This window comes from Anabrus simplex, chromosome 9 (genome assembly GCF_040414725.1).
Source record: "Anabrus simplex isolate iqAnaSimp1 chromosome 9, ASM4041472v1, whole genome shotgun sequence".
In the NCBI taxonomy this organism is placed as follows: Eukaryota; Metazoa; Arthropoda; class Insecta; order Orthoptera; family Tettigoniidae; genus Anabrus; species Anabrus simplex.
Window position 1 is genome coordinate 133,494,911 of NC_090273.1, and position 27,909 is coordinate 133,522,819.

The 27,909-nt window shown below is 41.4% G+C and overlaps 1 protein-coding gene across 1 annotated transcript in view; it reads right to left on the bottom strand.

Annotated features, from left to right (window-relative positions):
- Positions 1-27,909, bottom strand: part of dac (dachshund) — a 1,035,159-nt gene that overhangs the window by 10,169 nt on the left and 997,081 nt on the right. Inside the window, exon 11 of the mRNA XM_068229282.1 lies at positions 8,622-8,735. Coding sequence (XP_068085383.1) covers positions 8,622-8,735 — 114 coding nt within the window. The remainder of the gene's footprint in view (positions 1-8,621; positions 8,736-27,909) is intronic.

Genomic DNA, 27,909 nt, shown 5'->3' on the forward strand with positions numbered 1-27,909 from the left:
TAAATAACAGTGTGTGAAAATTCGCAGTTGCCACAATGCAACCCATGCCCCCAAGTTAAGAGCACCACCATAAGCTGTGTGCGTACTACGGCGAAAATACAACTGCACAAGTAAATATACACTAATATTTTCATATTTCTTTTTAAATGAAAACCCAGCCGAAAATGTACCTGTTACGAAGAATGAAGGATTATGTTTCACTCATTTTCCCGAGCTGATGATGAGTTCTGCTTTTGACTTTCTTGTTACACAGATTTACAGCAGGGCGTTATATTGTTGATACAGAACAAGAATAAAAGTGGACAGTAAAAAATTGAACTTACATATGGTTATTTCTTGGGTCAGTAATGTTGAGTACGCGCTGCATTTTCTCCCCAAAATTAATGCGAGTAAAAGCAAAACACAGTCTAGAAATGTAGAATAAAATACAATCTATAAAACGTAACCTTCTGTTAAGTAATTTTACTATTTTTATGCACACATTTTACATTTTGGAAATTAAACTCTTGCTGGTGTGCATTCAGTGTGAGGAGGCAACACGAGAAGAAAAGGTCCAAGGGCCTACATAAGAGGCTTGCAGTGGTGTCTCAACGGCGCACTAACCGCCAGCGTCTTGGAAAGGTGTAGCAATCCAGCTGATTAGCCCACTGCTACAATGGGGCGAAACGTTGGTAATTTCACGATTGAAGGAGCTTAAATATTTTGTGTAGCAAGGGAAAAAATGAAATGGCATTGAAATGAAATGAAAAAATGAAACTAATGCCTGAAAAAAGTCATCTCCGTACAGGCCATTCAGGCTCTTGGAGGGGTGGAAGATAAAGGCTTCCACTATCCGTAACCTCGGCACTTGATGAGGTAGAGTGGTTAGCTCTACGCCTGGCCGCCTTTGCCCCCAGGAATTTACCTGGTACTCATTTTTGGTGTAGGCTGAGTGAACCTCAGGGCCATGTGCACCCCCGGAAGTGGAAATCTCGTTCGTTAAATTTTACGACTTCCTGACGGGGATTCGAACCCACGCCTTCCGGGCGAACCGAGCACACCTTTACCGCCTCGGCCAAGCAACCCCTAATGCTTTAAAAAAACAGGGGTATCAAATTATGTGCAAAGAGAAAATTTTGATGCGAGTATTTCTGAAGAGGAAGATCTCACTTGCTTCAAGTACGAACCGTTAACATCCGTTGATATGGAGGGAAGTTTCTCGTTGTTTTGCAACGTGCTGTGTGAAAACCGACGATACTTTACACCCAAAAACCTGGAGATGACCACTGTGAGCCAACTGAGGTATAGTTTCCGAACTGCAATTTCTGTAACCCTAGTGTGGTTGAGCCAAATATTATTCCAGTTATACTAATTTCAAGTTCTTTCTCCAGGATATCCGGTATGAGTTCGCTGAATTCATTCCAGGCGGAAAAAGAATATTTCATTCTAAATTCTGCAAGTACTTTTTTTAACAAACACGGAATTCCTTTTTTAAAATTATGTTCATTACAGATGGTTGAAAAATAACGTAGCAGTCACTTTGTCACAGTTACATGTCTGTAACTGTTACAAATGTAACGAGGACAAAAATTAACAGGTTACCGAGTAACGACAACAGAATAACGTACTAGTGAAAAAGAGTAACTGGGAAGTGGGAACTGTCACTAGTAGCAGCTTACAGACACAGAATGTGACCTTCAGAGTTCAGATAGTACGCATGTCTTCCAAGTGAGACCGCTTTCGTAGGAGGTTGCTTTTTAAGTCAAATACACTACAGCGTATAATATGCCGTATAGTGCATTTGTTTAAGTTGTTGCTGTCTTGTGGTAACTAAAGTGTATGCTTAAACTGTTGTTGTGACATATTCAACTGCTCAGGGGTAATCGTTGACTCAAACATCGCGCAAGGCTACCCGCATTATAATATTAATTTGTAAGTTTCACCCGTAAAATTTTTCTTACACTATAAATTAGTATGCTAACTTTCAATATTGATATTATAGACAACATAGTATAGACTACATAACATTACTTCATTTTACTTAATCGATCCTCTTGTACCGGTTTGGCACACAGATCATCACGTTTTCTTGTCTTCTGTCCTTGATCGGGACATTGTCAAACTCACTCCTCTAGATTTCAGAAAAGACTTTATGTTGTCTTCTCATTTCATCCGTTGTCTGCCTCTCGTTAACTTTACAGCAAATAGGAATGCGTGTTTTGTTGCACCGACTTTCAACAGTGTAGTGATGCGTGCGCGCATGTGCGAGTGAATGAATGGGACTTCGCAACACAGACAAGCTTGAAGCCGTGACCAGGCTGTGACCAATAAAAGGTGAGTAACTGTGGACGTTATTTTTACTGTTACTTTTCACAGTTACTTTATTGTAGCAGTGACAGATGTAGCAGTTAAACAAAAATAACCGTTTGTCACACCTCAATTCCTTCGTTAAATACTTATTTAAAACTAAAATTATGAATGAATTTGGATCGCATTTTTACATCCTTTTTATTAGTTTTAGTTCCTTTCTAGGTCTTTAACAGGTTTTTAGGCAATTTGCAGTTCAACTTTCGAGCCTTAGCCATTAGCAATCCAGACCAGAAATATGTTGCTCCTTAAAAGTACCCGAGCGTGGGTACAATACATATATATTTTATTTTACGTTTCTTGTGCTTTATCTACAGCTTTCTTAAGGTGGGAATAGCAGCTTTCGAACATACACTCCTCGAATGTTGAGGACTGACGGAACTGCCATCTAGCGGATGGCTGCCACTCACATAATTAGAAAATCCCTAGATTGCCTACAGAATTAAATGCAGACACAGTGAGAAAAACCCAGATCACAAATTACATATCTAAATGGAAATAAAATATTTTACTGAACCATTTTCAGAAAAAGGTATCAATAATACTGAAGTAATGTGACTTCATTTTTTTATTATATCAGTAAAATGCAGCGGAACCTCTGATTTAAAATACTGAAAAGGTACAACGTCACATCTAATAAAAAGTAGACTACACTTTATTTTTTAAATATAATACTTTAAGGATGTAAAGGTGTGATGGTGAAAAATGGCGCGGCATAAGTTATGAGGGTCTTTCCCACACCAGCTGGAGAAATACGAAAATATTGAAGTTATGTGTGAATTTATGTGATTGCCGTATACTGTTTTGCATTTAAATTATGTTACTTTTTGTGTGAGGGAATATTTTATGTTATTTTCCACAAATTTCGTATTAACTTCTTTGCAAATGCTTTTAATAGTTACACTGCTTTAACGTCCTTTTAAGTGTCTGTCGTTTCTTTCTTGCCTTAATGTTCCTACTTCCTTTCCGTTATAACTTTATTATCCTAAAATTTCTTGTAATATTTGATTTTCATAGAACTGTTTGTTATATTTTTGTTGTTGTTATATATGTTTTAATTTTATATCGTTGTCATTCTGCTGTAAGCAAGCATTTCGAAACGGATAACCTCCAATTGCAATGATTTATTATTTTTAATAATAATAATAATAATAATAATAATAATCAAGTGCATTATGTATTTGGGAGAAAAACTGCAAGAGAATGTGTTGAAAAAGAATGCTGTTAGAGAGCGGGCGAGAAAAATGGAAATTATAACTCAACTGACAAAGAACACCAAAAACAAAATCGTTCTATCGTATGAGGTTCAACTAAAGCATCTAGATGAAACCTATGCGCCTTTATGTAGCAGAAATACTGGATATTATTGAGTAATGTGGACTTGAAGATATACGGAAGACAGAAAGATAAGTAATCAGAAAAGTCTTAGGCCCAAATGTAAGAAATTTAGGCCTAAGAATAAAGAATTGCATCAAAGAATAAAAGGATCACGTTATCAACAATAAATAATAATAATAATGATAATCGAAATCGGCTTTGAACCTATTAGATCGTGTTACCTACAGGGTATATGTAGTACATGATGAAGTGTTGTTAAGTACAGAACAAAAATGGCCAAACGGATACCAGTGGGATCCGAACCAATAACCTCCCACTTTCGCATCGGTTGCTGAACCAGTTGAGCTATGGTGCCCTAGGTCGTTCTTGTTCTGTTCGAAAGGATCTAAGCTACAGGTCTGTCATCACACTGTAGGGTGAGTGCAAGTCACCCGTTGTGGGCCAAGTCAATGAATATTGAATTTCACGACCGTATTGTAAATACTGAAATCGACAATGAATTATTAATTGATCCTGTTTGTTTTACGCGAATAATAATAATGATAATAATAATATTCTTGGTTTTACGTCCCACTAACTACTTGCACGGGTCTAGGAGAAGCCGAGGTGCCGGGATTTATCCCGCAGGAATTCTTTGACGTGCCGACACGAGGCTGTCGTATTTGAGCACCTTCAATTACCACCGGACTGAGCCAGGATCGAACCTGCCAAGTTGGGGGTCAGAAGGCCAGCGCCTAAGAGTCTGAACCACTCAGCCAGACACGATATCAACAGTCACGTTAAACTAGAAGCTTGCTTTCTGGAGTAGAGGAGATTGATTGACAACAAAATTTAAACCCGTCCTGATTACGAATCTAATACCTAAATGATTAGGAATTCGTACACTGAATTCTTAATTGTTAATTTATCCTATTTGTTCCAGGTTAATTTGTGGTGCCCTATACTATGTCTTTCAGAATCTTTAAGAAGTTACCATTAGATATAAAACAACTTCTTCTTTTTCTTCTCCTTTATTTGTTTACTCTCCAGGGTCGGTTTTCCCCTCGGACTCAGCGAGGGATCCCACCTCTACCGTCTCAAGGGCATTGTCCTGGAGCTTCAGACTCTGGGTCGGGGGATACAACTAGGGAGGATGATCAGTGCCTCGCCCAGTTGGCCTCACCTGCTATGCTGAACAGTGGCCTTGTGGGGGAGGGGGGGAAGATTGGAAGGGATAGACAAGGAAGAAGGAAGGAAGCGGCCGTGGCCTTAAGTTAGGTACCATCCCGGCATTTGTCTGGAGGAGAAGCGGGAAACCACGGAAACCCACTTCGAGGATGGCTGAGGTGGGAATCGAACCCACCTCTACTCAGTTGACCTCCCGAGGCTGAGTGGACCCCGTTCCAACCCTCGTACCAACTTTCAAATTTCGTGGCAGTGCCGGGAATCGAACCCGGGCCTCCGGGGGGTGGCAGATAATCACACTAATCACTTCACCACAGAGACGGACTAAAAGAACTATCTTTTAATATAATTCAGATGTCAGCTTAAAAAATGCTTAATCATGCATCATTTTACTCAGTACAGAAATAATTTGAAATAATGAGGTTTTTCATGTATCTATTGAAATAGCATATTATTCCGAATATGCATAATATGCTTAATTGCTGAGTATTTCTTTTCTGTTCTATAGTGTTTCAATTATTTCTACTATACTTATATTTTAAACCCGGTTTGAAAAGTACCATTTCAATTTAGAAAGAAGAGCTCTAAGAATTTATTAAGAGCAGAAAACTGTCTATAAGAATTCTTCTTGAATGTTCGAATGGATAGCTGGTTGTTGTGCCCCGGGATTCGAAGAAGGACGCTAATTTCTGGTCAGTTGATCGTCCAGGCTGCAGATGGCTGCCCAGTGAGGCGTGCAGGTCAGTGTCACAAAGCTCCGCTAGATGGCATAGCGCTCCTCTTCTTAACCTCGCGCCAAGATGCAGGGCACGTTCTTCGATCTACAAGATCAAGTGATCCATCATAATTATCTCGAGCCTAAAAGGTGAATTTTATGTAGCGGAGAATGTTGCAGATGCGCAAATAAAAACAAAGGTGGCGCAAACCTTGCATTCTAACTTTGTCCATAAGAAGACAACGTTTGATGGTGAACGGACACAGTACAGTAATATCCAGGCAAGTACAGCTTTACTGGACATGATAGTTATGTAATATTCCCATTACTTTCAATGTCTATGAATCAATGACAGCAATTAATTCGTCTGGGGCGACGTAACTTCGTACAGGAAGCATCAAACGAGCACAGAGCCGCCGGAAGAACATTGCAGATGGAAACAAACATCAATATTATGTACACAAATAAAGAAAGAATACAGCAATTGATTTCCAGTTCAAGCCCGCGTAGTACCAGGAAACGTATCTCCCATAGCATTACTTTCTCTGGAAGCAAGAAAATAAGGCAAGTTTAGTATTCGTTTGTATATTGTTTTCTTAATCTGCTTACCCTCCAGGTTTTATTTCTCCCTCGGACTCAGCGAGAGATCCCACCTCTACCACCTCAAGGGCAGTGTCCTGGAGCTTCAGACTCTGGGTCGGGGATTCAACTGGGAGGATGACCAGTACTTCGCCCAGACGGCCTCACCTGCTATGCTGAACAGGGGCCTTGCGGGGGATGAGAATATTGGAAGGGATAGAGAAGCAAGAGGGAAAGAAGCGGCCGTAGCCTTAAGTTAGGTACCATCCCAGCATTTGCCTGGAGGAGAAGTGGGGAAACCACGGAAAACCACTTCCAGAATGGCTGAAGTGGGAATCGAACCTACCTCTACTCAGTTGACCTCCCGAGGCTGAGTGGACTCCGTTCCAGCCCTCGTACCACTTTTCAAATTTCGTGGCAGAGCCGGGAATCGAACCCGGACCTCGGGGGTGGCAGCTAATCACACCAACCACTTCACCACAGAGGCGGACGGAAACAAAAGCCAACATCATGTATTCAAAGTAAAGTGAAGAAAGAATATAGCATTTGATTTCCAGTTCAAGCAGAGCAATATTTTGCCGGCGTAGTACCAGGAAGCGTATCTCCTATAGCATTACTTTTTCTGGAAGCAAGAAAATATAGCAAGTTTAGTAATGTTTTTATATACAACAGGTTGTATATTTGGATTTTAAAAAAGCCGATTTCTTTGTTTTTACATCAACAGTATATTCGTAAATTAGTTTTTGCTAGTTGATTAACGTCGGACCTTCACATCGAAGCTTTTCGGCGACATAAAGATGAGACAGGGGTAGGATTGAGAAAGTAGCGTCCCAGCATTTGCCTGGGGTGAAAATGGATAACCACGGAAACCAATCTTCGGACTGCCAACGGTGGGACTCGAACCCACCATCTCCCGAATGCAACCTCACAGCTACGCGCTCCTAACCTACCAGCCAAATCGTTCGGTAACATATTCCTAAAGAATCAATTGCTAAATTGTTAGCGTGCTGGCCTTTGGTCACAGGGGTCCCGGTTTCGATTCCCTGCAGAGTCGGGAATTTTAACCATCATTGGTTAATTTCGCTGGCTGAGGGGCTGAGTGAAGGTGTCTTTTCTATTATAATTCCATCCTCATCAGGACGCGCAAGTCGCCTACGGACGTCAAATCAAAAGACCTGCACCTGGCGAGCCGAACATGTCCTCGGACACTCTCGTCATTAAAAGCCATACGCCATTTCATTTTTCCTAAAGAATAAGTTATGCGGTTACATGCAACAACTGTAATTTATTTATTTATTTATTTATTTATTTATTTATTTATTTATTTATAACAGACCGAGACGTAAATGATTATAAAAAATAATACGATCTTGTTCAGTCCGATACCCCTACCTCCCGTTCCTTTATACGGGATTGAGGATGGGGTGAGATGAAATTATATGGAATTATTTTACGAACGGGTGCCTTTTCCCACACCAACCTCAGTTGAGGTGCTGGTGATGATTACTATTTTATGAGGAAGTACAACTGGGCGGAAAAAATGGAAGAGGTCCGACACTTTGAAAATGTAGGTATCGGCCAAAGAAAGGGTCTGGACACGAAGGACGTAAAAATGAAAGACTCTATAGGCCTCGGATACTTAATACCTTCGGGGTCCGAAAACAACAATAGTCAACGAAGACAGGTCGGATAGTTGAGATGAAAGAGAGGAATCTAACACGAATAATTGGAAGTACTGTCAGACACAGCTAGGGAAACAGTGTCGCCAACGCACACTCCCAATTTGTGAGGCCGTGGTTCCTCTTTTAGTGACCTCTTACAAAATGATGGGGATACCATGAATGTTATTCTGCCACCCGCACCCACAGGGAAGTTGAGGAGCTAGTGAATATGGAGTGAATGATAGTGAAAAGAAATGGGGTAAGCAGGTGGGAACTAAAACCAATAATATTACTATTAAAATTGAATATCAAAATATGCTATCCATCCCCAGATAGCGAGTTCAAACCCGGGGGAGGTAGTCGGAAAACAGTCCATTCGACACTCCATGTCGTACGATGTCGGCATGTTAATGATCTCTGGTAGCACATTTGACGTTTGCATGATAAAACACAGCTATAGACGCCCAAGAGAGATTCAGTTTTCTCCGGCATCCAATAGGCCTCGAGCGAAACAGTAAGTTGAAATTGACGAGCAGACAGCCAGATGGCTTCAAATTGAATTCCATGCACGCGGTAGCTAAGGCCATAGATTATTATTATTATTATTATTATTATTATTATTATTATTATTATTATTATTATTATTATTATTATTGTTGTTGTTGTTATTGAATTCGAACAGAATCAGTTGGACGATGAAATGTTCCAAATAGGAGACGGTACCTTTAGTAGAAGAAAACAACACAAACTACTTGGCTGAGAAATAAACCGGATAGGATCAGAAACTTGTTAACAAGGAAGAGAGGAATATAACTCACCTTGCAGGGGTGACTTCACGTCCCGTTCCGCCTGTTGCTGTTGCTGCTGTTGCTGCTGCTGTTGTTGCTGTTGTCTCGATTTTCGTTCCAGCTCCAACTCTTGGGCTAGCGATTCTGCAACAACCGAAAGGAAAATTCTAATTTTATGCAATAAACTGGCACCAAACAGGGTTCTGAGGGAATATTTCTTCACAACATCTTAGCCTAGTAATAATATTGATTTGGGGGCACGCTAGGGCAGTACTGCTCTAAACTTTCTGTATTTTTCTTGTATTTTATTGATACATAGGGTTACAGAGAGCAAGACCTCTGTCAAGAGGAACAATACATAGATAATCATAGCAATGGCAGATTAAGGTCTAAAAGTGAAAGAGTAATAACAGTGGTTTTACATATGCTTTGACTAGGACTATTTACCTAATGGAGAGGATTACACTAAGTAAGTGCATTATTATCAAGGTAAAAATGCGGGACGAACTCCTGTTTTGAATTTTAATGTGACTTCGGAAGTAAAAAATATAAGAGAAATAACTGTTACACATTCATAGTGACTAAGAGGTAGTACTTCTTAAGCTTATTACGAAACGGGATAGTTTTAGAGATGATTGTTATATTGTCAGGAACGCTGTTCTGTTGAGATATTAGTAAGTGTTGCACTCTATTAGTGACAAGCTTTGTTGTAAAATGTTGATTATTTTTTTGCCTTGTCTCATATGAATGGATGCCAGTGACTTTAGGAAATTCAGAATTGGTGAACATTTTATTATGCAAGACTTTATGAATAACAAGTGATACATTTAATGAGATTAATCGCTTAAGTGGTAATATACTGGTTTCAGAGTACGAGAATATAGTTGATGGAATCCAGACATAAACCTCATAACCCTGTTTTATAAGACCTCTAAAGTATTTAAGTTTTTTGGGTTGCTTTGCCCCAAATGAAACGCAAGTAAGAGAGTCGAGATAGTATCACTGTGAAATAAATTAGACGAAGAGTGTCCATTGTTAGTAGGTGCTTAATCTTGCCAATGATACCAACCAAGACAGAGATTTTATTTTTTAAGTTTAATATATTACTCCCAGCCCGAGCGCCCCGGGCTCGAATCCCGGTAACTTCGGGTGGGATTTTAATAGAACCATTGCTTGACTGCACGAAAGAGCTGTTACCATTTAAAACGTAGTAAATATGAACAAAACGAGAAAGCACCGATTTGTTATCTTAGAGGTTCTTTCTTACTCTGCTCTGTCCCAATGACACCTTAAAATTAACACCAAAAACAGGACAAAGACCATATTTATCAGTAATACCATTCAATAACCTCAGAATGAAATTAATTCAGAAAAACGAAAATTGATCAGATAAGTCAGTTTTACTATCTCGAAGGCGTGGTCACCAGTGACAACAAAAACATCCACAAGGAAAAGAAAACGAATACAGAATGTAACAATAAGGTTGGACCAAACTTTCAGAACACATTCCCCACCACCACCACCACCACCACCACCGCCACCACCCATACAATTTTTACAACAGAAAATGAACAGAAAATATAGTGAAAGTCGACTCCAAGGATCGACTCTTTTGAACATTCACAGAGACAAGATTGTAAGACTAACAGATCTCTTGAATCTATTTTCTAAGAAGCCTAGAAAGTTGGATTTTAGATTGTAATCTGAACTAGTGATGGGATAATCGAATACTTCTAATAATCGTGTAACCTCCATCCGATTATTTAAATAATCGAATAAATAATCGAATGAGTTTCAAATATCATTCAGTTGTATCGCACAGAATATTCGGATGCATCATGAATTAATTTTTCGATTGAAGTGTGCCGGATGGATGGTCGATTGAAATAAGCGAATTTATGAACTCTTATGAAGAATAGAAATACGACTTTTTCCACACGTATCTCCAAATGTTGATACTAAATGAGTGAATTAACTGTCTTAATAACATCACTTTTCATTCGATTATTTCGAAAGTATTCGCTATTCGATTGTCTTATTCATTCGAATGAATAATTGAATGGGAAATAATATAATCGAATAATCGAATAAAATGAAATAATCGAATAAGCGATTATTTTGTATTTGATATGGCTAAATGGTTATCAAGCTGAACTTTGGTCACAGAGGTCCCAAGTTCGATTCCCGGCAGGGCGGAGAATTTTAACCATCATTGGTTAATTTCTCTGGCACGGGGGCTGGGTATATGTGTTGTCTTCATCATTTCCTCCTCATCACGACACGCAGGTCGCCTACGGGAGTCAAATCGAAATACCTGCACCTGGCGAGCCGAACATGTCCTCGGACACTCCCGGCACTAAATACATACGCCATTTCATTTCATTTCATTTCATCCCATCACTAATCTGAACATACCTTTCGCCGTAAAACTACTTAATTTGATCATGTTGTTCTTGTTCTGTATTTTTTTATTTGCTTTACGTCTCACCGACGATGAGGCAGGAAGGGGCTAGGAGTGGGAAGGAAGCGGCCGTGGCCTTAATTAAGGTACAGTCCCAGCATTTGCCTGGTGTGAAAATGGGAAACCACGGAAAACCATCTTCAGGGCTGCCGACAGTGGGGTTCGAACCCACGATCTCGCGAATGTTCCGTATTTTAATGTAAGATTTTGTAGTGTACTGCAGTCTGGATATCAAGATACTTTACTTGTATCAGTGTCCTTATTATGATACCTGACGCATGCGGCACAAGCACCTTCATTATGTTCTATGTTCTATCATCATTTTGTAACCATAATTCCTCCCATCGGTTGATCCGGACTACGTTACTTACATGAAACTCGAAGGCATACATCAGTGCATCTGTGGTGCATGTATCAGTTCTAATGGAGAGCATTTTGAACATTTAATGCAAGCAAGAATTTTATGTTGTATGTATTCCCATTTTCACACCAGGCAAATACATTCCGCTCCTGTGTGTTTCCCATGATTAACGTACAATGTAGAGTTGTAGGTCTTCAGTCACAATACTTCCAAGATACTTAAACTTAGTCACCTGTTCATTAATTTCTCCCTTCACTCTATAGCGGGCATAAAAGCTCGAATTGCCTTAGCCAAGGAAAGCTTCAACAAGAAGAAAAAACTGTTTTGTGGCCCGCTTGAGAAAGACCTGAGGAAGAGACTTGCAAGGTGTTACGAATGGAGCACATCTCTATATGGCGCTCAAACAGGGACATTAAGGAGCGAAGAACAGAGAAGAATAGAGGCATTTGATATGTGGATTTGGAGAAGAATTGAAGGAGTAAGCTGGGAAGATAAAATATCAAATGAGGAAGTTCTGAAGAGAGTGGGAGGAGTGAGAAGCATGCTGACCGTAATCCAAAATAGGAAGAACAATTTGATAGGGAATAATCTAAGACAGTCCGCCTCTGTGGTGTAGTGGTTAGCGTGATTAGCTGCCACCCCCGGAGGCCCGGGTTCGATTCCCGGCTCTGCCACGAAATTTGAAAAGTGGTACGAGGGCTGGAACGGGGTCCACTCAGCCTCGGGAGGTCAACTGAGTAGAGGTGGGTTCGATTCCCACCTCAGCCATCCTCGAAGTGGTTTTCCGTGGTTTCCCACTTCTCCTCCAGGCGAGTGCCGGGATGGTACCTAACTTAAGGCCACGGCCGCTTCCTTCCCTCTTCCTTGCCTATCCCTTCCACTCTTCCCATCCCTCCACAAGGCCCCTGTTCAGCATAGCAGGTGAGGCCGCCTGGGCGAGGTACTGGTCATACTCCCCAGTTGTATCCCCCGACCAAGAGTCTGAAGCTCCAGGACACTGCCCTTGAGGCGGTAGAGGTGGGATCCCTCGCTAAGTCCGAGGGAAAAACCGAACCTGGAGGGTAAACAGATGATGATGATGATGATGATGAATAATCTAAGACAAAATACTTTACCACAAGTAGCAGTGGAAGGGATGATAAAACAAAACAAGGAAAGGGAAGGAGACGATATCAGTTATTATACAGCATTAGAAAAAGAAAGGAAGATTATGCAGAAATGAAGAAAAGGGCACATGATCGAGAGATATGAAAAGCGATTCAGCACCCATTTCCACATATCATATCGACATATCATATCGACGGCCTAGTTCTAATACCACGTACCTGACAATGCTGCTCACGCCTCCGAGCCACATATGGATATGCAGACCATCACAACAAATTATTGTTTAGTTCATTTTCCTATGCGCATGTGTAAAGGAGTGGGTAAGTATATCATACAAACATACATTCCTACAGTACCAGTACCGGCGTTTGGGAGGGGGGGGGGAGGTATGACTCTATTTGTGGAGAAAATAGATTCCATTTTAGCCACCTGACTTCCTTTAAAAGTTTGGACAGACTGAAGAATCTAACAGTTATTTAAAAATCACCTGGAACTACGAATTGTAAAAAAGCAATCTGTACAGTCCCTGTTGCTTTTCAGCTAATTCCTTCCTTGGATTTATTTTTATTTTGAAGAAAAATTCTTAACGGAAATGCGCAAAAAATGTCGTTCGACGCGGCTAACCGATTAGTATAGCGCCACAGCAAGTAGTGGAGTCTCGCGCATGTGCTGTGAGGAAGGGTAGCAGGGGTATATTTTTGCCAAGGTCATCGACACTGGGATATGATTCACCCGCGTACCACGCACATTCGTCGGTCTGGCAGTCTCACCCATTAAATGTGTCTGTGCAGTTCTGTCTAGTGTCTGTTACTTTGTTAGTGGGTAGTCAAATACTAAATGGAATTTTAATTGTGTAATCACGCAGAACTTCTATTTCATTTGAATACTAATTATTGTTGCTTTGGTGAAAGTTTTATTGTATAGTACTATTATTACCGCACTAAAGTTGGTGGACTCAACCTTTACGTCTCTATCGAAATTCGCTCCGAAAGCATCATAAAACTTAATATTTTGTAGATTTTTTTAAAATGTTGATGCCTTCTCCCACCTCCTCCCGCTGCTTTTTGTTGTCTACACATCCCCCCCTCCCCAAACTTCTAACTCCTAAACACCGCTACTGTGCAGTAAGGTTGATTTTCCTTTACAAATTCGCGGTTTAGGCACGATATTTTCTTCTAACTGTGAGGAATGTGTCAGGAAAATCCCCCTCCCCCGCCCCATAGCACTAGAGCCCTTGGAGTGCCTTGGAATACCAGGCGACTGCTGCTCAGCCCGAAGGCCTGCAGATCACGAGGAGCGTGTGGTCAGCACGAGGAATCCTCTCGGCCGATATTCTTGGCTTTCTAGACCGGGGCCGCTATCTCACCGTCAGATAGCTCCTCAATTCTAATCACTTAGGCTAAGTGTACTCTGAAACAGTCCTCAGATCCTGGTAAAAATCCCTGACCTGGCCGGGAATCAAACCCAGGGTCTCCGGGTAAGAGACGGGCACAATACCCCTACACCACGTGGAAATTTGGCCCATCTTATTTTTATGCTCTGCATATAAGTAAGATATCCTCCCGGAACAAAGAGCATCTACTAACCAGGAAGTACATACATATGGAAACAAAGAAGATGTCTTTTTTCGTTAATATTATTCACAAACTTTTTGGAAGGAAAATTAAATAACAAGAATCTGGAATCAAGAGGTCAAGAAAGATTTGGGACGAAATGATAGGGAAGTTAAGAAGAAATCAAAAAAAGTGGCATTTTCAGAAATAAAGTGTTAGATATGGAAGGATTCCAAGGCAAATGGGGAAAAGTAAACTAGTACAATGTCGTCTGAGGAGAGAACGAAGAAACGAGGCGAGAGGAGTATAGGAAAGAAAGTAAGAGAAAATATCAAAGGGCGAGGAATTGAAATTGTCACTTGGCCCCTAGCGAGCCATAACGGAAAGATAATATAATAATAATAATAATAATAATAATAATAATAATAATAATAATAATAATAATAATAATAATAATAATAATAATCATCATCATCATCATCATCAACAACAACCACAAAAAATTACACGTTCTTGTAACCTTTTCTACTTTGATATGACTGCGAATAAATTTCCAAATACGACAGAATTATTATAAACTGATAACGTGTTAAATTTTAAAAGACGTGGTTTGAAATAACGAATACGGAAAAATCAAAATGAGCATTCCTATATCGTAACGAAAAAACTACTCATGTTCTGGATTCAGAACAAAATCCAAGGACGGATCTCTTCAACTCTGAGTCTAGCACACACATGCTGGCTTGCAAAGTGAAGACTTGACACTTCATACCAGCAACCACGACGGAACGCGCCTGCGTAAACATTGGACATTATTACCTTAGTAAGTGGGAAGTTAACGCTCCATTCCAGTTGATGCTAGTTTATATGCTAAATCCCCGCCGTTCTTATTACGCACCGGCAGATGGTAATTGGTTTATCCAGTTAGACACAACAGATACACATCTTGCCTTTGTCGCTAGGCGACATAACCTGAGCAGGCACAAAGTGTTTCTCGCCTCGACACTCTCGGCTTCGGGAGGCTGCTACAGGCGTGTCCAAACTTTCACAGCTTATCTTAAAATGGACCACAATGCGTTACCTGTTATCATAATATCGTAAATTGATAAACGGCCATAGTATTGTAACTAAGTAACTAGAAATATTAGTGGAAATTGTCGTAAAAATTAACACAGCAATTTATACTCATAACGATCTCTTAAACTTATTAGATACATTAATAATAATGATATCCGAATAAGCCCATTAAGACTACGCAAAATACTTAGAGCCGTGCATTTGCCTTCCTCTCTGCCCATATTTCTTTCATTCTTTAACTGTGGGCTTCCTTTCAGTCTTCAGACCAGGTTGTTCCAGTATTCTTCTTTGGTCTATCCTCTTGGTCAACTTGCCATTTATGAATTTTTGGATCTGAAGATTACCCTGTTTTGGACATCTGCTGGTGCAATTCCTGCCTGTTTCAAATCGGTTTTAATTTCGTCAATCCATTTTATGTGTCTGTTTTAGCCTTATTCCTATCTTTACAGAATTCGACTATTTGTTTGGTAAGTCTCTTTGGATGCATTCTTTTAATGTGACGATAGAATCTTACCATGCATTTTCTGATATCACTGTGAATATTTGTGTATTGTTTGATTTCGTGTCTGCCTGTGAGTTGATATTGACCGTTGCTGAGTTGTGATACTCGTTTAATTTTGCCGTATTTTGTTTCCCTACATTTTGGTGCATATTTGTTCCAGCTCATGTATTCTGTCTTTTCAAAAGATATCTGAAGGCCGACTTTTCCCGCAATTTATCTCAGGAGTTCGACCTGATTTTGTGTTGTTGAAATGTCTCGGGTTAATATTGCTAGGTCATCCGCAAATGCTAAGCAATCTATCGCTAGCTTCCCGCTGCCTAAAGTGATTGGTTGATGAATTTTGAGGACCAATTTCTGTTTGCGCCATTCTTGTATCACTTTTTCCAGGACGCAGTTGAAGAGTAAAGGTGAGAATCCATCTCAATGCATTATTATTATTATTATTATTATTATTATTATTATTATTATTATTATTATTATTATTATTATTATTACTGACGTTGAGGCCTGCTAGGGACCACACGTTAATTTCAGTTCATCCTTCCTTCTTATTTCCTCTTCCGTTCTCTCCATTATTCCTTCATCATTGCACTATGCTTTATTCTTCTCTCCGCAGAACACTTTGGATCCGGTATCCTTTACATTCATCCTTGGAATCCTTCCATTCTTAAAAATTTACTTTTAAAAATGTCTCTATCTATAGTTCTCTCTTCTCTCATTTTATTTCTTTCTAAATAATTCTTAATCTCTTGTATCCAGTTCATTGTTGACCTATTCTCCCAAAGGTACTTGAATATCTGTGTTCATCCATTCTATAGATATCTCCAAAAATAAGATATCTCTTTTTCTTATTGTTTCTGTTTACAATTTCCTTTTACGTCGCACCGACACAGATAGGTCGTATAGCGACGATGGAATAGGAAATGCTTAGGAGTGGGAAGGAATCGGCCGCGGCTTTAATTAATGTACAGCCCCACATGGGAAATGGGAAACCACAGAAAACCATCTTCAGGGCTGCCACCAGTGGGGTTCCAGCCCACTATCTCCCAGATGCAAGATCATAGCTGCGCGCCCCTAACCGCACGGCCAATTTGCCCAGTTCTTATTGTTTCTTGTTATACTTCCTATGTTCTGGTATGTTTCCTTATTACTTCTGATTTTCCATTATTCTGTTGTTTTCATTGGACGTAAGATTCATCTCATGATGAGGATTATTATTATTGGTATTATTATTCATAACAGAATGTTACCAACCGCAACAGAGTAGAATCTGGTTATCAGTAATATCACGTAAGGTGAAACTTTGTATGAGATAATTCAGAGTATTAATTTGAAAAGAAAAGTCCTATGCCTAAAGTACGACTATGCGTATGGTGGGCAAGATAAACAGTACATAGCAGAGCATGGAACAGAAACGAAATATTTCGGAATAAACACCGTAACACTATTAAATTTACTATTGAAATCCACCAAATCAATCACTAGCCTACTACTATTTTCCACTACTGAAAATATTATATTTAACAATACATCGTACATCAAAATTAGTTAAATAAGTAATTAATTAATTTTCAAAGACCCCCGGCGGTTTTGTGTGGGGTGGGGTGAGGGGCGTGTACAGTACCGAGGCTAAATACAGCACAGTATTTGACAGCCGGTTTAAGACCGAATCAATTCCCTGACACCACCCGCTGGCCATAGGAAAAATTTCCTATCGACATCACCGGGATGCAAACCCACAATACTTAGCTTCGTTAGACCACGGGACCAGTGCACCCCATTTATTTACTGTAAATAATTACACATATAGATAAATAAACATATGAAATAAATAAATACAAATACAAGGTAGCTTCAAAAAATGAGATGTGAACATTTCACACGGAGAAACGTTGTTTTACACGCAGATGTACGGACACACAGTAGTGGGGTACTGATACGATTTACTATTTAACATAGTCACCACACTTGTCCAAGCACTTGTTCCAAAGGTATAGCAAGGCATCGATGTCGGCATGAAAGAAATCTGCGTCCAGTCTCCGAAGCCACGTCACGACGACATGCTGAACAGCCATTTCATCGTTGAATCGCTTGTCACTCAGGTGTTTCTTCAACCGTTGCCATGGGTGCCATGTCAGGACTGTATGGAGGAAGCACCGTAACAATTCGTGCGTACTGTTGGCTGCGTTTGGTCTGGTGTTAGTTATTATTATTTATTTAATCCGTTTATCCACCAGCGTTGCTTTTTCTCCCGGGTTCGGCGAGGGGTCCCATCTCTAACGCCTCAAGGACAGTGTCCTGGAGCGTGGAACATTTGGTCAGGAATAAAACTGCGCAGGAGGACCAGTACCTCTCCCAGGCGGCCTCGTCTGCTATTCTGAACAGGGGCTCTTTGGGGGATGGAAAGATTGGAAGGGATAGGCAAGGAAGAGGGAAGGAACCAGCCGTGGCCTTAAGTTAGGTACTATCCCGGCATTTGCCTAGAAAAGAAGTGTGAAACCATTTCGAGGATGGCTGACGCGGGAATCCAACTCCTTCTACTCCATTGACCTATCAAGGCTGAATAAACCCTGTTCCAATCCTCCTGCCCTGTTTGAAATTTCATGGCAAAGCCGGGAATCGAGTCAGGGGGTGACACATAATCACACTATCCACTACACCACAGAGGCGGACTTGGTCTGGCGTTGCTGACAAACTCCGTTGATGAGATGCACTTTAGACGCAAAAACCGGATTACACTACGCACTTACACGTTTGACCCTGTTTCCGTGCGCGGAGACATCTTCCATCTATTTCTATGGTCTGACGCAACGTACGCACCATCTAACGGTTGCATAATGAATCATGCTTCGACCGTGGTGGAAAATTCAAAACTGTTACTTCCATTTCGAAGTGCCTTTGTAATTTAATTCTTTTACTGCTTCACACCCACAGAATGATAATAAAATGAAAAAAATGGATGAAATAAAAATCTATGAATGAATAAATGAATGAAGAATGAGAATGTTATCATATTCTTGTTAAACGCACAGAAAAAATATGAAATGGGTTACGTATTTTAGATAAGTTTTATGAATTTCAGGGTATATATATAGCAATTCAATTTAAGAAAACACGCTGAAACCCTTTATATTTTGCAGATAACTTTGCTCCACGTCGTCAGAAGAAGAAAATCTCGACTGTTTACGAGGAAGAATTCTAAAATAATGAGCATTTCAGTTTAAGAACGCATTACCGTTGGACCGGTCTAGAGAGCCAAGAATAACGGCCGAGAGGATTCGGCGTGCTGATCACACGACACCTCATAATCTGCAGGCCTTCGGGCTGAGCAATGGTCGCTTGGTAGGCCATGACCATTTGGGGCTGTTGAGCCATGGGGTTTTATTTTGAGTTTTATTACAATTGAAGCTGTACTGTGGTACGCTCATTGGTCACCAGGTGGCTCGCTGTCTGCTGACACAGCGCTCCAAGCGGGAGCTGACGACAGCTCCAATCACGGCCAACTGGATCCCTACGCTGCGCTCCTTGGAGCTAGCTAGAGCGACGCATCAAGTCGGCCGTGCTCCAATTGCGTGAGAAGTAGCATAGAGGATATAGACGAATCAGGGACGAATGTGGTGAAGAAATAAATATAAACTAATAAAATAAAAATAATATAAAATGAAAGACACCAGGATAAAATAGAACAGACCTGAAGGATGGAAAGACGTATGTGGAGAAAACCAGAGGATGAATCATGATTTAAGACGGTGTGGGATGGAGGTGTGGGAGTGGGGGTGGAAGGGCACAACCTGTGTACAGTCCGGCTCCATGGCTAAATGGTTAGCATGCTGGCCTTTGGTCACAGGAGTCCCGGGTTCGATTCCCGGCAGGATCGGGAATTTTAACCCTAATTGGTTAATTTCGTTGGCAAGGGGGCTGGGTGTATGTGTCGTCTTCATCAACATTTCATCCTCATCACGACGCGCAAGTCACCTACGGTCGTCAGATCAAATACCTGCATCTGGCGAGCCGAACTTGGCCTCGGACACTCCCAGCACTAAAAGCCATACGCCATTTCTTTTCACCAGTGTACACCCATATGGAAGTATGACACTTAAACCATAAAAACCTAGCTTGGAATGAACGGGCCGTGAAAGCATTAACGTTTTCAATTTAATTTTAAGCTATACCTTGAACTTAAGTTACCTTACTTGCCAAAATCCTGTTGGAGCGCATTTTTCTAGCTCTGGGTATGAAGTACACTGTTACCCTGGCTGGAATATGATCCGCCCAGGACAAGTGTCGCTACTCAGATATTAATGTTAAAGACGCGTCGCGGCGCTACTTTGTACATTCCTGTCTCCCTTACCCTCACTTCGCACCAACAATAATCTGAATAGTAAGAGACACAGCCGAGGGGCACGAGTTATTTTGAAAAGCACTCGCTCCCTCCAATCCTAACTACAAAGATATTATAAACGTGTTCTAATCCTGTTTCAGAAGGTCTCAGCTAATCTCACGCTTCGCTTGCTTTATACATTATTTTCTCAGTTCTGCGTATTCCTCCTCCCTTCCTATACTTACTTTAGAAATGTAATTTTAAACCAAAAAGGAAGAGGCAACTTTTTCTTTTCTTCTGTTTATATTTACGTCTGTGTTTGTAAGGAAATAATATGGAATGACAAATCTATTACGTTCTTGCTAACGGCATAGAAAAAAAAAATCATGTATAGGCTATATGAGATATTTTTAGATAATTTTGAAGACTTTCAGAGGATCTAGAAAACTTTTTTTCATTTAGACATAAATCAGTGTGTTTATAGGAGCGCATAATGAAAAGTCCATTATATTCTTGCTAACGGCATACTGTAGAAGAAATAAATTATGAAATGACTTACGTTCTCAGGTAAGACTTTCAGAATATATAACAAACTTTTCTTCCGACTAGATATAACCAGTGTAGGTAAATAATTATGTGGTGTAGTGGTTAGTGTAGTTAGCTGCCACCCCGGAGGCACGGGTTCGATTCCCAGCTCTGTCAAGAAATTCGAGAAGTGGTACGAGGGCTGGAACGGGGTCCGCTCAGCCTCGGGAAGTCAACCGAGTAGAGGAGGTTCGATTCCCACCTCAGCCATCTTCGAAGTGGTTTCCCGTGGTTTCCCGCTTTTCCTCCAGGCAAATGCCGGGATGGTTCCCTTATTGAAGACAGCAGCCGCTTTATCTATCCCTTCCAATCTTCCCAACCCCCTACAAATCCCCTGTTCAGCATAGAAGATGAGGCCACCTGGGTGGGGTACTGGTTCTCCTTCCCAGTTGTATCCCATCACGCTCTATGACACTGTCCTTGAGGCAGTAGAGGTAGGATGACTCGCTGAGCCCGACGGAAAAACCAATCCTGGAGTGTAAACGAACTAAGAAAGGAAGAAAGGCAAATAATACAGAATGACAGTTCTGTTATAGTCTTGCTTGCGGCAGAAAGGATTTAAATTATTACATAATCATTATTTTAACAATTTGATGAGTTTCAGAGGATATAGCAAAATTAGAGCGCTTTAAGATAATCCTCCAGTTCTGGTAGGCCCACTTAATGTTTGCCCAGACGCACAAAACGGCAAAGAAAAGAAGCATCACATCAGTACAAGCTATATACTCTATTTGATGCTCCGTATATGGATCAAAGGTAGATAATCGGTGCCCAGGATCATCAGTTTTAGCTCAAATTTTAAAGGGTGGATGAATAGTCCATTCGGAATTCCATGTTGTACAATGTAGGCACGTAAAAGATCTCTGCTGGAGTTTACTTGTCAACATTTATTAAAACACAGCAGCCTATTAGCGACTCTAGTCAGTGAACTTTAGATTAAGTGTCGGCGGGTGCAGAGACGGGGTGGCTACGGCTCTGTCGTATTTCTACACCTTTTCGGGAGTCTGGGAGGGGCTGGTACCCACTGTCGGTTTTCCTGTGAATCTTTTCCCCGTGGTCCATTTTCCTGCAATACTGCGAAGACCGAGACAGGCCACGGCCACCAACTACCTCACCTTCACCATATCAAACTTCCCCGGACAGGGAGAAGGCGTTATCCTCTACGTAGCCCAACCTCCACGGAAGGAAGGAAAACTTGCATTAAGTTAGTTTAGGTTTACGTTATGGAGCCTCTGTCTTAACCACTATAGTACAAGGACCCGTGTAGGAAAACCAGTACAGGAAGGCACCTCATAACCAGTGGTTGAAAACCGAAGCGTAAAATTCCCAAACATTCCCAAATGAAAACCTAGAACATGTTTTCCAGTCATTGACCGGGTCAGGGATGGAACGAATGAAGCCCCCATTTTCCAGCGAGGATAGCAATTGTGCCGGCTGCCGAGGCCTGTCGTACTCCTTTGAGGCAATGATTAATGACTGACCGATGAAATGAAGTGACAATGGAGAGCGTTGCTGGAATGAAAGATGACAGGGAAAACCGGAGTACCCGGAGAAAAACCTATCCCGCCTCCGCTTTGTCTAGCACAAATCTCACGTGGAGTGACCGGAATTTGAACCAGGCAACCCAGCAGTGAGAGGCAGCCATCTGAGCCGCGGAGGCTGCACATTCCCAAATACATATTGAATTTTTTAACTCGTAAAAGCGTTATCCGACTCGCCGAATGAATAATGAATGATCCCGTGGTGGAGGTCGCGTGCCTGCTTCTTATCCGGACGCCCCGGGTTTGATTTCCGGCAAGGACAGCGATTTTTGCCTGCATATGAGGGTCGATTCTAGTTCCATTCAGACTACGTGATTACAAGTAAGGAACTATCTGACAGTGAGATGGCGACTCCGGTCTAGAAAGCCAAGAGTAACGGCCGAGAGTTTCGGCGTGCTGACCATACAACACCCCGTAAGCTGCAGGCGTTCCAGATAGGCAGCGGTCGCTTTGTGGACCAATTGCCGATAGAGCACGTGTTTGTTCCTTGGTTGAATCGTAGTGTTTGGTTTTCCGTTCAGAGGATCTTGGATTTGATTCCTGGACGGACCGGGGACTTATCAGCGTCCGCTTAATTCCTGTGGGCGAGTTGGCCGTGCGGCCAGGGGCACGCGGCCGTGAGCTCGCATCCGGGAGATAGTGGGTTTCGAATCCCACTGTCGGCAGCCCTGGATAGTTTTCCGTGGTTTCCCATTTTCACACCAGGCAAATGCTAGGGCTGTACCTTAATTAAGGTCACGCCGCTTCCTTCCAACTCCTAGGCCTTTCCTATCCCATCGGCACCGTGTCGGTGTGACATAAAGCAACTAGCAAAAAATTCCCGTGGTTTGGGGACTAGATGTTCGCGTACATCTCAATACCATTACATTTGATAAGGACATACAAGGCACTACACTACTACTGAACCACTGAAACACGTAATTGTGAATGCATCGCTTCATATAAAATTAGCGTCAAGAACAACATCCGCTCGTAAAACAGGGTTAAGTTCACACCGGCGATCACAGCAGCGTGTGGAAAAAGTGGTTTGATTTTATCTGCCTATAACTACTTTCATATTTTCAAGAGAAGCCGAGGTGCCGGAATTTTGGCCCGCAAGAGTTATTTTACAGACACGAAGCATGTCGAATTAGATCACCCTCAAATATCACTGTACTGAACCAGAAGCGAACTCGCCACTGGCCACTGTTCTGTCGTCCGAGCTCCTCGGCCTGGCCCACTCCCCTTGTTGGTGATGTGCCTCTTCAGAAGTTGGAGTATTGTTTATTCAACTACCTCAGGGGGATTCAAACCCACGACCTCCCCGGTGAATCAAACGCTTCTTCACCCCTCGACTCGGTAACGCCCCTTTCTTTGTTATACATTCCCCGCAAATTTGGTTTACAAGTATTATATATTCCTTCTGACTCATCAAGTTACTCTAACAGTTCTTTAAACTATCACTTCTAGTATTTATCCATTCATAACCCATGTGGGTGAACTGCGCCGTTTCAACTTAGCCACGAGCAAGCCTCAACCTCCCCAGGGGAACCTCCCCACACATAACTCACTTTCTATGCTGTCGTCTTCCATTTCATGTCGGAAAATTGGAACCGTTTCCGCGCTGATGCAATTCCACTTGCTTACTGTTTTGTCAACCGTGCAGAAAGAGGGGTGGAAAAGTCATTGCATTCCCTTTTATTTGATTTACATTCGTCTGTTCCTTAGAGACTTGTACAGGCCAACATTACAATTCGCTGCTACAAAACCAGTAGCAAATTATCCAATTCCCAACGATTTTTCCATAATAATAATAATAATAATAATAATAATAATAATAATAATAAGGAGAAGAAGAAGAAGCCTCCGTGGCTCCGGCGGCAGTGCGCCGGCCTCTCACCGCTGGGTTCCGTGGTTCAAATCCCGGTCACTCCATGTGAGATTTGTGCTGTCATCTTTCATTCCAGCAACACTCATCCGTCAGTCATTAATCATTGCTCTAGAGGAGTGCGACAGGCTTTGGCAGCCGGCACAATTTGTATCCTCGCCGCTATATGGGGGCTTCATTCATTCCATACCTGACCCGATTGAATGGATGGAAACATGTTGAGGATTTTCATTTTGAATAATACTTGGGTTGCATCAGCTACTGTGTGCAGATATTTTTATTTGACGGCATTTAGGTGGCCTGCGTGTCAATTTCAACATTCCATTTTACTCTTCAGATGCCGGAGAAGCGAATCTCTCATAGGGGGTGATCTTTGGCTGAGTTTTAATTAATTTTGCCTGTTAAACACCAAATGTGTCAGAAATCCCGACATCGCATGACATGGAGTATCCAACGTTCTGTTTTCCGCCTGGCAAAATTCCGACTACCTTTGCGGGACTGAACCTGCGGTTTTGTGATCTGGAGGCCAACATTCTACCACCACTGTTCTACAGAGGAAGCTGATTCTTCTCCTTAGAACATAAATGGTTATCGTGCTGGCCTTTGGTCACAGGGGTCCCGGGTTCGATTCCCGGCATGGTCGGTATTTTTAACCAAAATTAGTTAATTCCGTATGTTTCGTCTTCATCATAATTTCATCCTCATCACGACGCGCAGGTCGCCTATGGGAGTCAACTCGGGAGACCTGCATCTGGCGGGCCGAACTTGTCCTCGGACACTTCCGGCACTAAAAGTTATGCGACATTTCTTCTTAATTTTTTAAAGCACCACCGATATTCATGGTTGAATGAAGATTCTGAATACCTGGAACTGTTTCAGGATCGTAAAAGAGTCAAGGAGTGAACAACAGTTCGTTTCCTTACATCATACAAAGGAAGTCGCTTTTCTTCCCGGAAACAGGCGAGTTGACGGAGTACTTGGCCTCCTCATAAGCCACACAACTTAGCCGTGTGGTCGCTCACAAGCCACAACAGTGTTCCCTGAGAGAGTGCGGGCCTACCCCTGCTGATTATCAATTCATTTCAGCTTAAAGTGGGAAGTTGGCCGGTAAGTACTGGGCCGCAAGGGGGAACATAAGATGGCTTATGTCCGTCGGATATTGTTAATGCAACTTACTGCCTCCGACAAGATTAATGCTGCTGCTACAATTACAACTTCTACCGCCAAGTCTTCACCCACTAAACTGCTAATCTTCTTGTCGTCTTCTCACACTCTTTTCCCAGTAACAGAGTTATCCAAAACTTCTTTACCTGAACTGCAAATCCATAACCATTTTCTCTTTTCTTTCAAAGGTGCGTGTTCGTTCAGACCGACTATGGACCACGTTATTCTTAACTCCGGCAGGCTTTCCTTTTAGCCCTTCGCTCTCATCATTGGCATGTTAACGTCTTCTCGTTCCTGTGTAAATTTCACCCCTACCTCTGGACGACTCTTAGTGACGAGAGTAAATCTGGTGTTCTGATCAGCATGCTGTCCTTATCTCTCATGTAGATCTCATTCCTTGTTGTCCTAGTATTTTCTAACTAGTCTTTCCCTCCAGAGACGTGTTGACTGTTGAAGACTCTCGAGATGAGTCTCTGGTCGTTCATCCTCACTACGTGACAAAAGAATATTAGTCTTACCTTTCCCACAATTATTATAATATTCACTAGTTTTTATATGAATATGTCTTATGGCTGGGTCATTCGAAAATGTATATAACGTGACGCGACAAAAGCTGATTGTTGAGGGCAAAGTCCAGGGAACCAGACAACGAGGACGAGTTCCAACATGGTGAACGGCCCCCTACAGTGTTCTCTCAGAGCAACCACATTGAAAGCTTTAGATAGGGAAGAATGGCGAAGTATGGTTCATCGGCTAGAGGGCTGAATATTATGATAGTCACGACGCCTCAGTCATGAGGCAAAACGAAGAAGAAGAAGAAGAAGAAGAAGAAGAAGAAGAAGAAGAAGAAGAAGAAGACGCGACAAAATGTGTGACGGAAGTCACGGTCACATTAGTCGTTACCGTAGGCCTTGGACGCCAAAGATGCTGCGGCTACTAGTTAAGTTCTTTGACGTAGAATTTCAATTTTCCTTGATATAAAGTTCAGTTTCGTTGATTGAAAGACATATCCATGCTCATTAATTTTTCACAAAGGGAAACATTTCTTCTCGGTAGAGATGGGCACTATCGACTGATAACTATCGAACTAGTCGATAGTTTAAACTATCGTAACAGTCGACTACTTTAAAAAACTAGTCGCATTTCCGTCACGGATATCCCACGTTTTGCTCTCCAGTGAGCACTAAACAAGTCGACTGAATTCAGTCGCACTCCCGTCACAGCGAATGGAACTATCGGTTTATGGTCACTTCGGATATGTCGTATATAATATGTTAACTTTATAGGTACCTACTTAATATGGCGATTTTCTCTTGTCTTTTATGTGCTCTTTATTTCGTTGCATATTTGTTTATATTAATTACGTTATTCATTTATAAGGCATAACTATAATAATAATCTAGAAAATACAGTAGTACGATAATGTGTTTGGCTATTCTCATATATATCTTGATTGTGTACTAAAGTAACAAGTTTTATATATTCCTATTGTTAGCATTGTTCAGGAATAGAGCCTCATTGTCGTCTTTCTACGTTTCACTGTCCATTTAGCACCAAGAAAGGCCATCCGTATGATGTTGGTTCGTATTAAGGGCATCTCTCTACTTGTTAGCCCCGTGTACGGACGAGTGCGTGAATCGGATTTTGATCTGCGCAACTGTGAATTCCTCGATAGTGTGATTATATAATCCGGGATTGGGGTATGCGCCCAAGGTACAGTACTATTGTGGCATTTGCCAAGAGTGAATGTAGAAACCCCCATGGAAAACTGGTATCCGCTTCTTATTCCTAATGTGGAGCGGAGTGGACTTCTCGGCTGCGAACGTGGGTCCCTTTGGATAAATTTGTAAGTCACCCAATATAACATTTTTTCTAATGGGTGTCTATACAAGTGATTTCTAATTATTGGTAAATTGCGTTAAATTGAGTCGAATTCGTAAAAGTACGACTCTCCACTTTTGATACGGAGAGTTTCGACTGGAAACATTCGAATGTTTTTCATGAAATGACTACTTGCGTGATATGAATACTTTCATTCAACTGAAATCATTCGACTGTTCAGTCTTCTCAACAGGAAGTAATTAATACTTTTGTTCGACTGAAAACATTCGACTATTCAGTCGATAGTTCGATGGGACCATCGCCCGAATAGTCGATAGTGGTTTTCAGTCGATAGTGCCCATCTCTACGTCTCGGTAAAGTTCCTTGCTGTGCTTGATACTGAATTCACCTTCCTCTTCTATGGGGCACAGGAATTTCGTTTTATTTTATTTAGAGCAGAGTGTGGGGTAGGTCTGCTTATCAGAAACAACATATTACGCAACATACTTTTTGTTAGCCATGTAAACTAGTGAAAGGTATGGATTGATTCAGAGGATGTAGGAATTAAGACGATAATTCTCTCAGTGTATTCAGCATGTGAGGGAGCAGACGAGGATGAGGTAGAAAAGTTACATGAAGCTTTCAGCATTATACCCAGGCTCAACAGCAAGGACAGGATAGTACTGACAGGCGATTTCATTGCGAACATCAGAAATAGAACTGAAAAATATGAGAAACTGATTGGTATATGTGGAGAAGATATGCAAGAAAGTACGAATGGGAAGATATACTGGACTTTTGTTCTAGCATGGGATTATTACTTGCGAATTAATTCTTCACTTATTAGGCTATTCACTGCTACACATAGGAAGGGACACCAGATTTATATTGCTGTACATCATAATTGACTCTGAATTCAGAAAATGTAGGCCTATTAGAAATATACCGGTATTCCGGG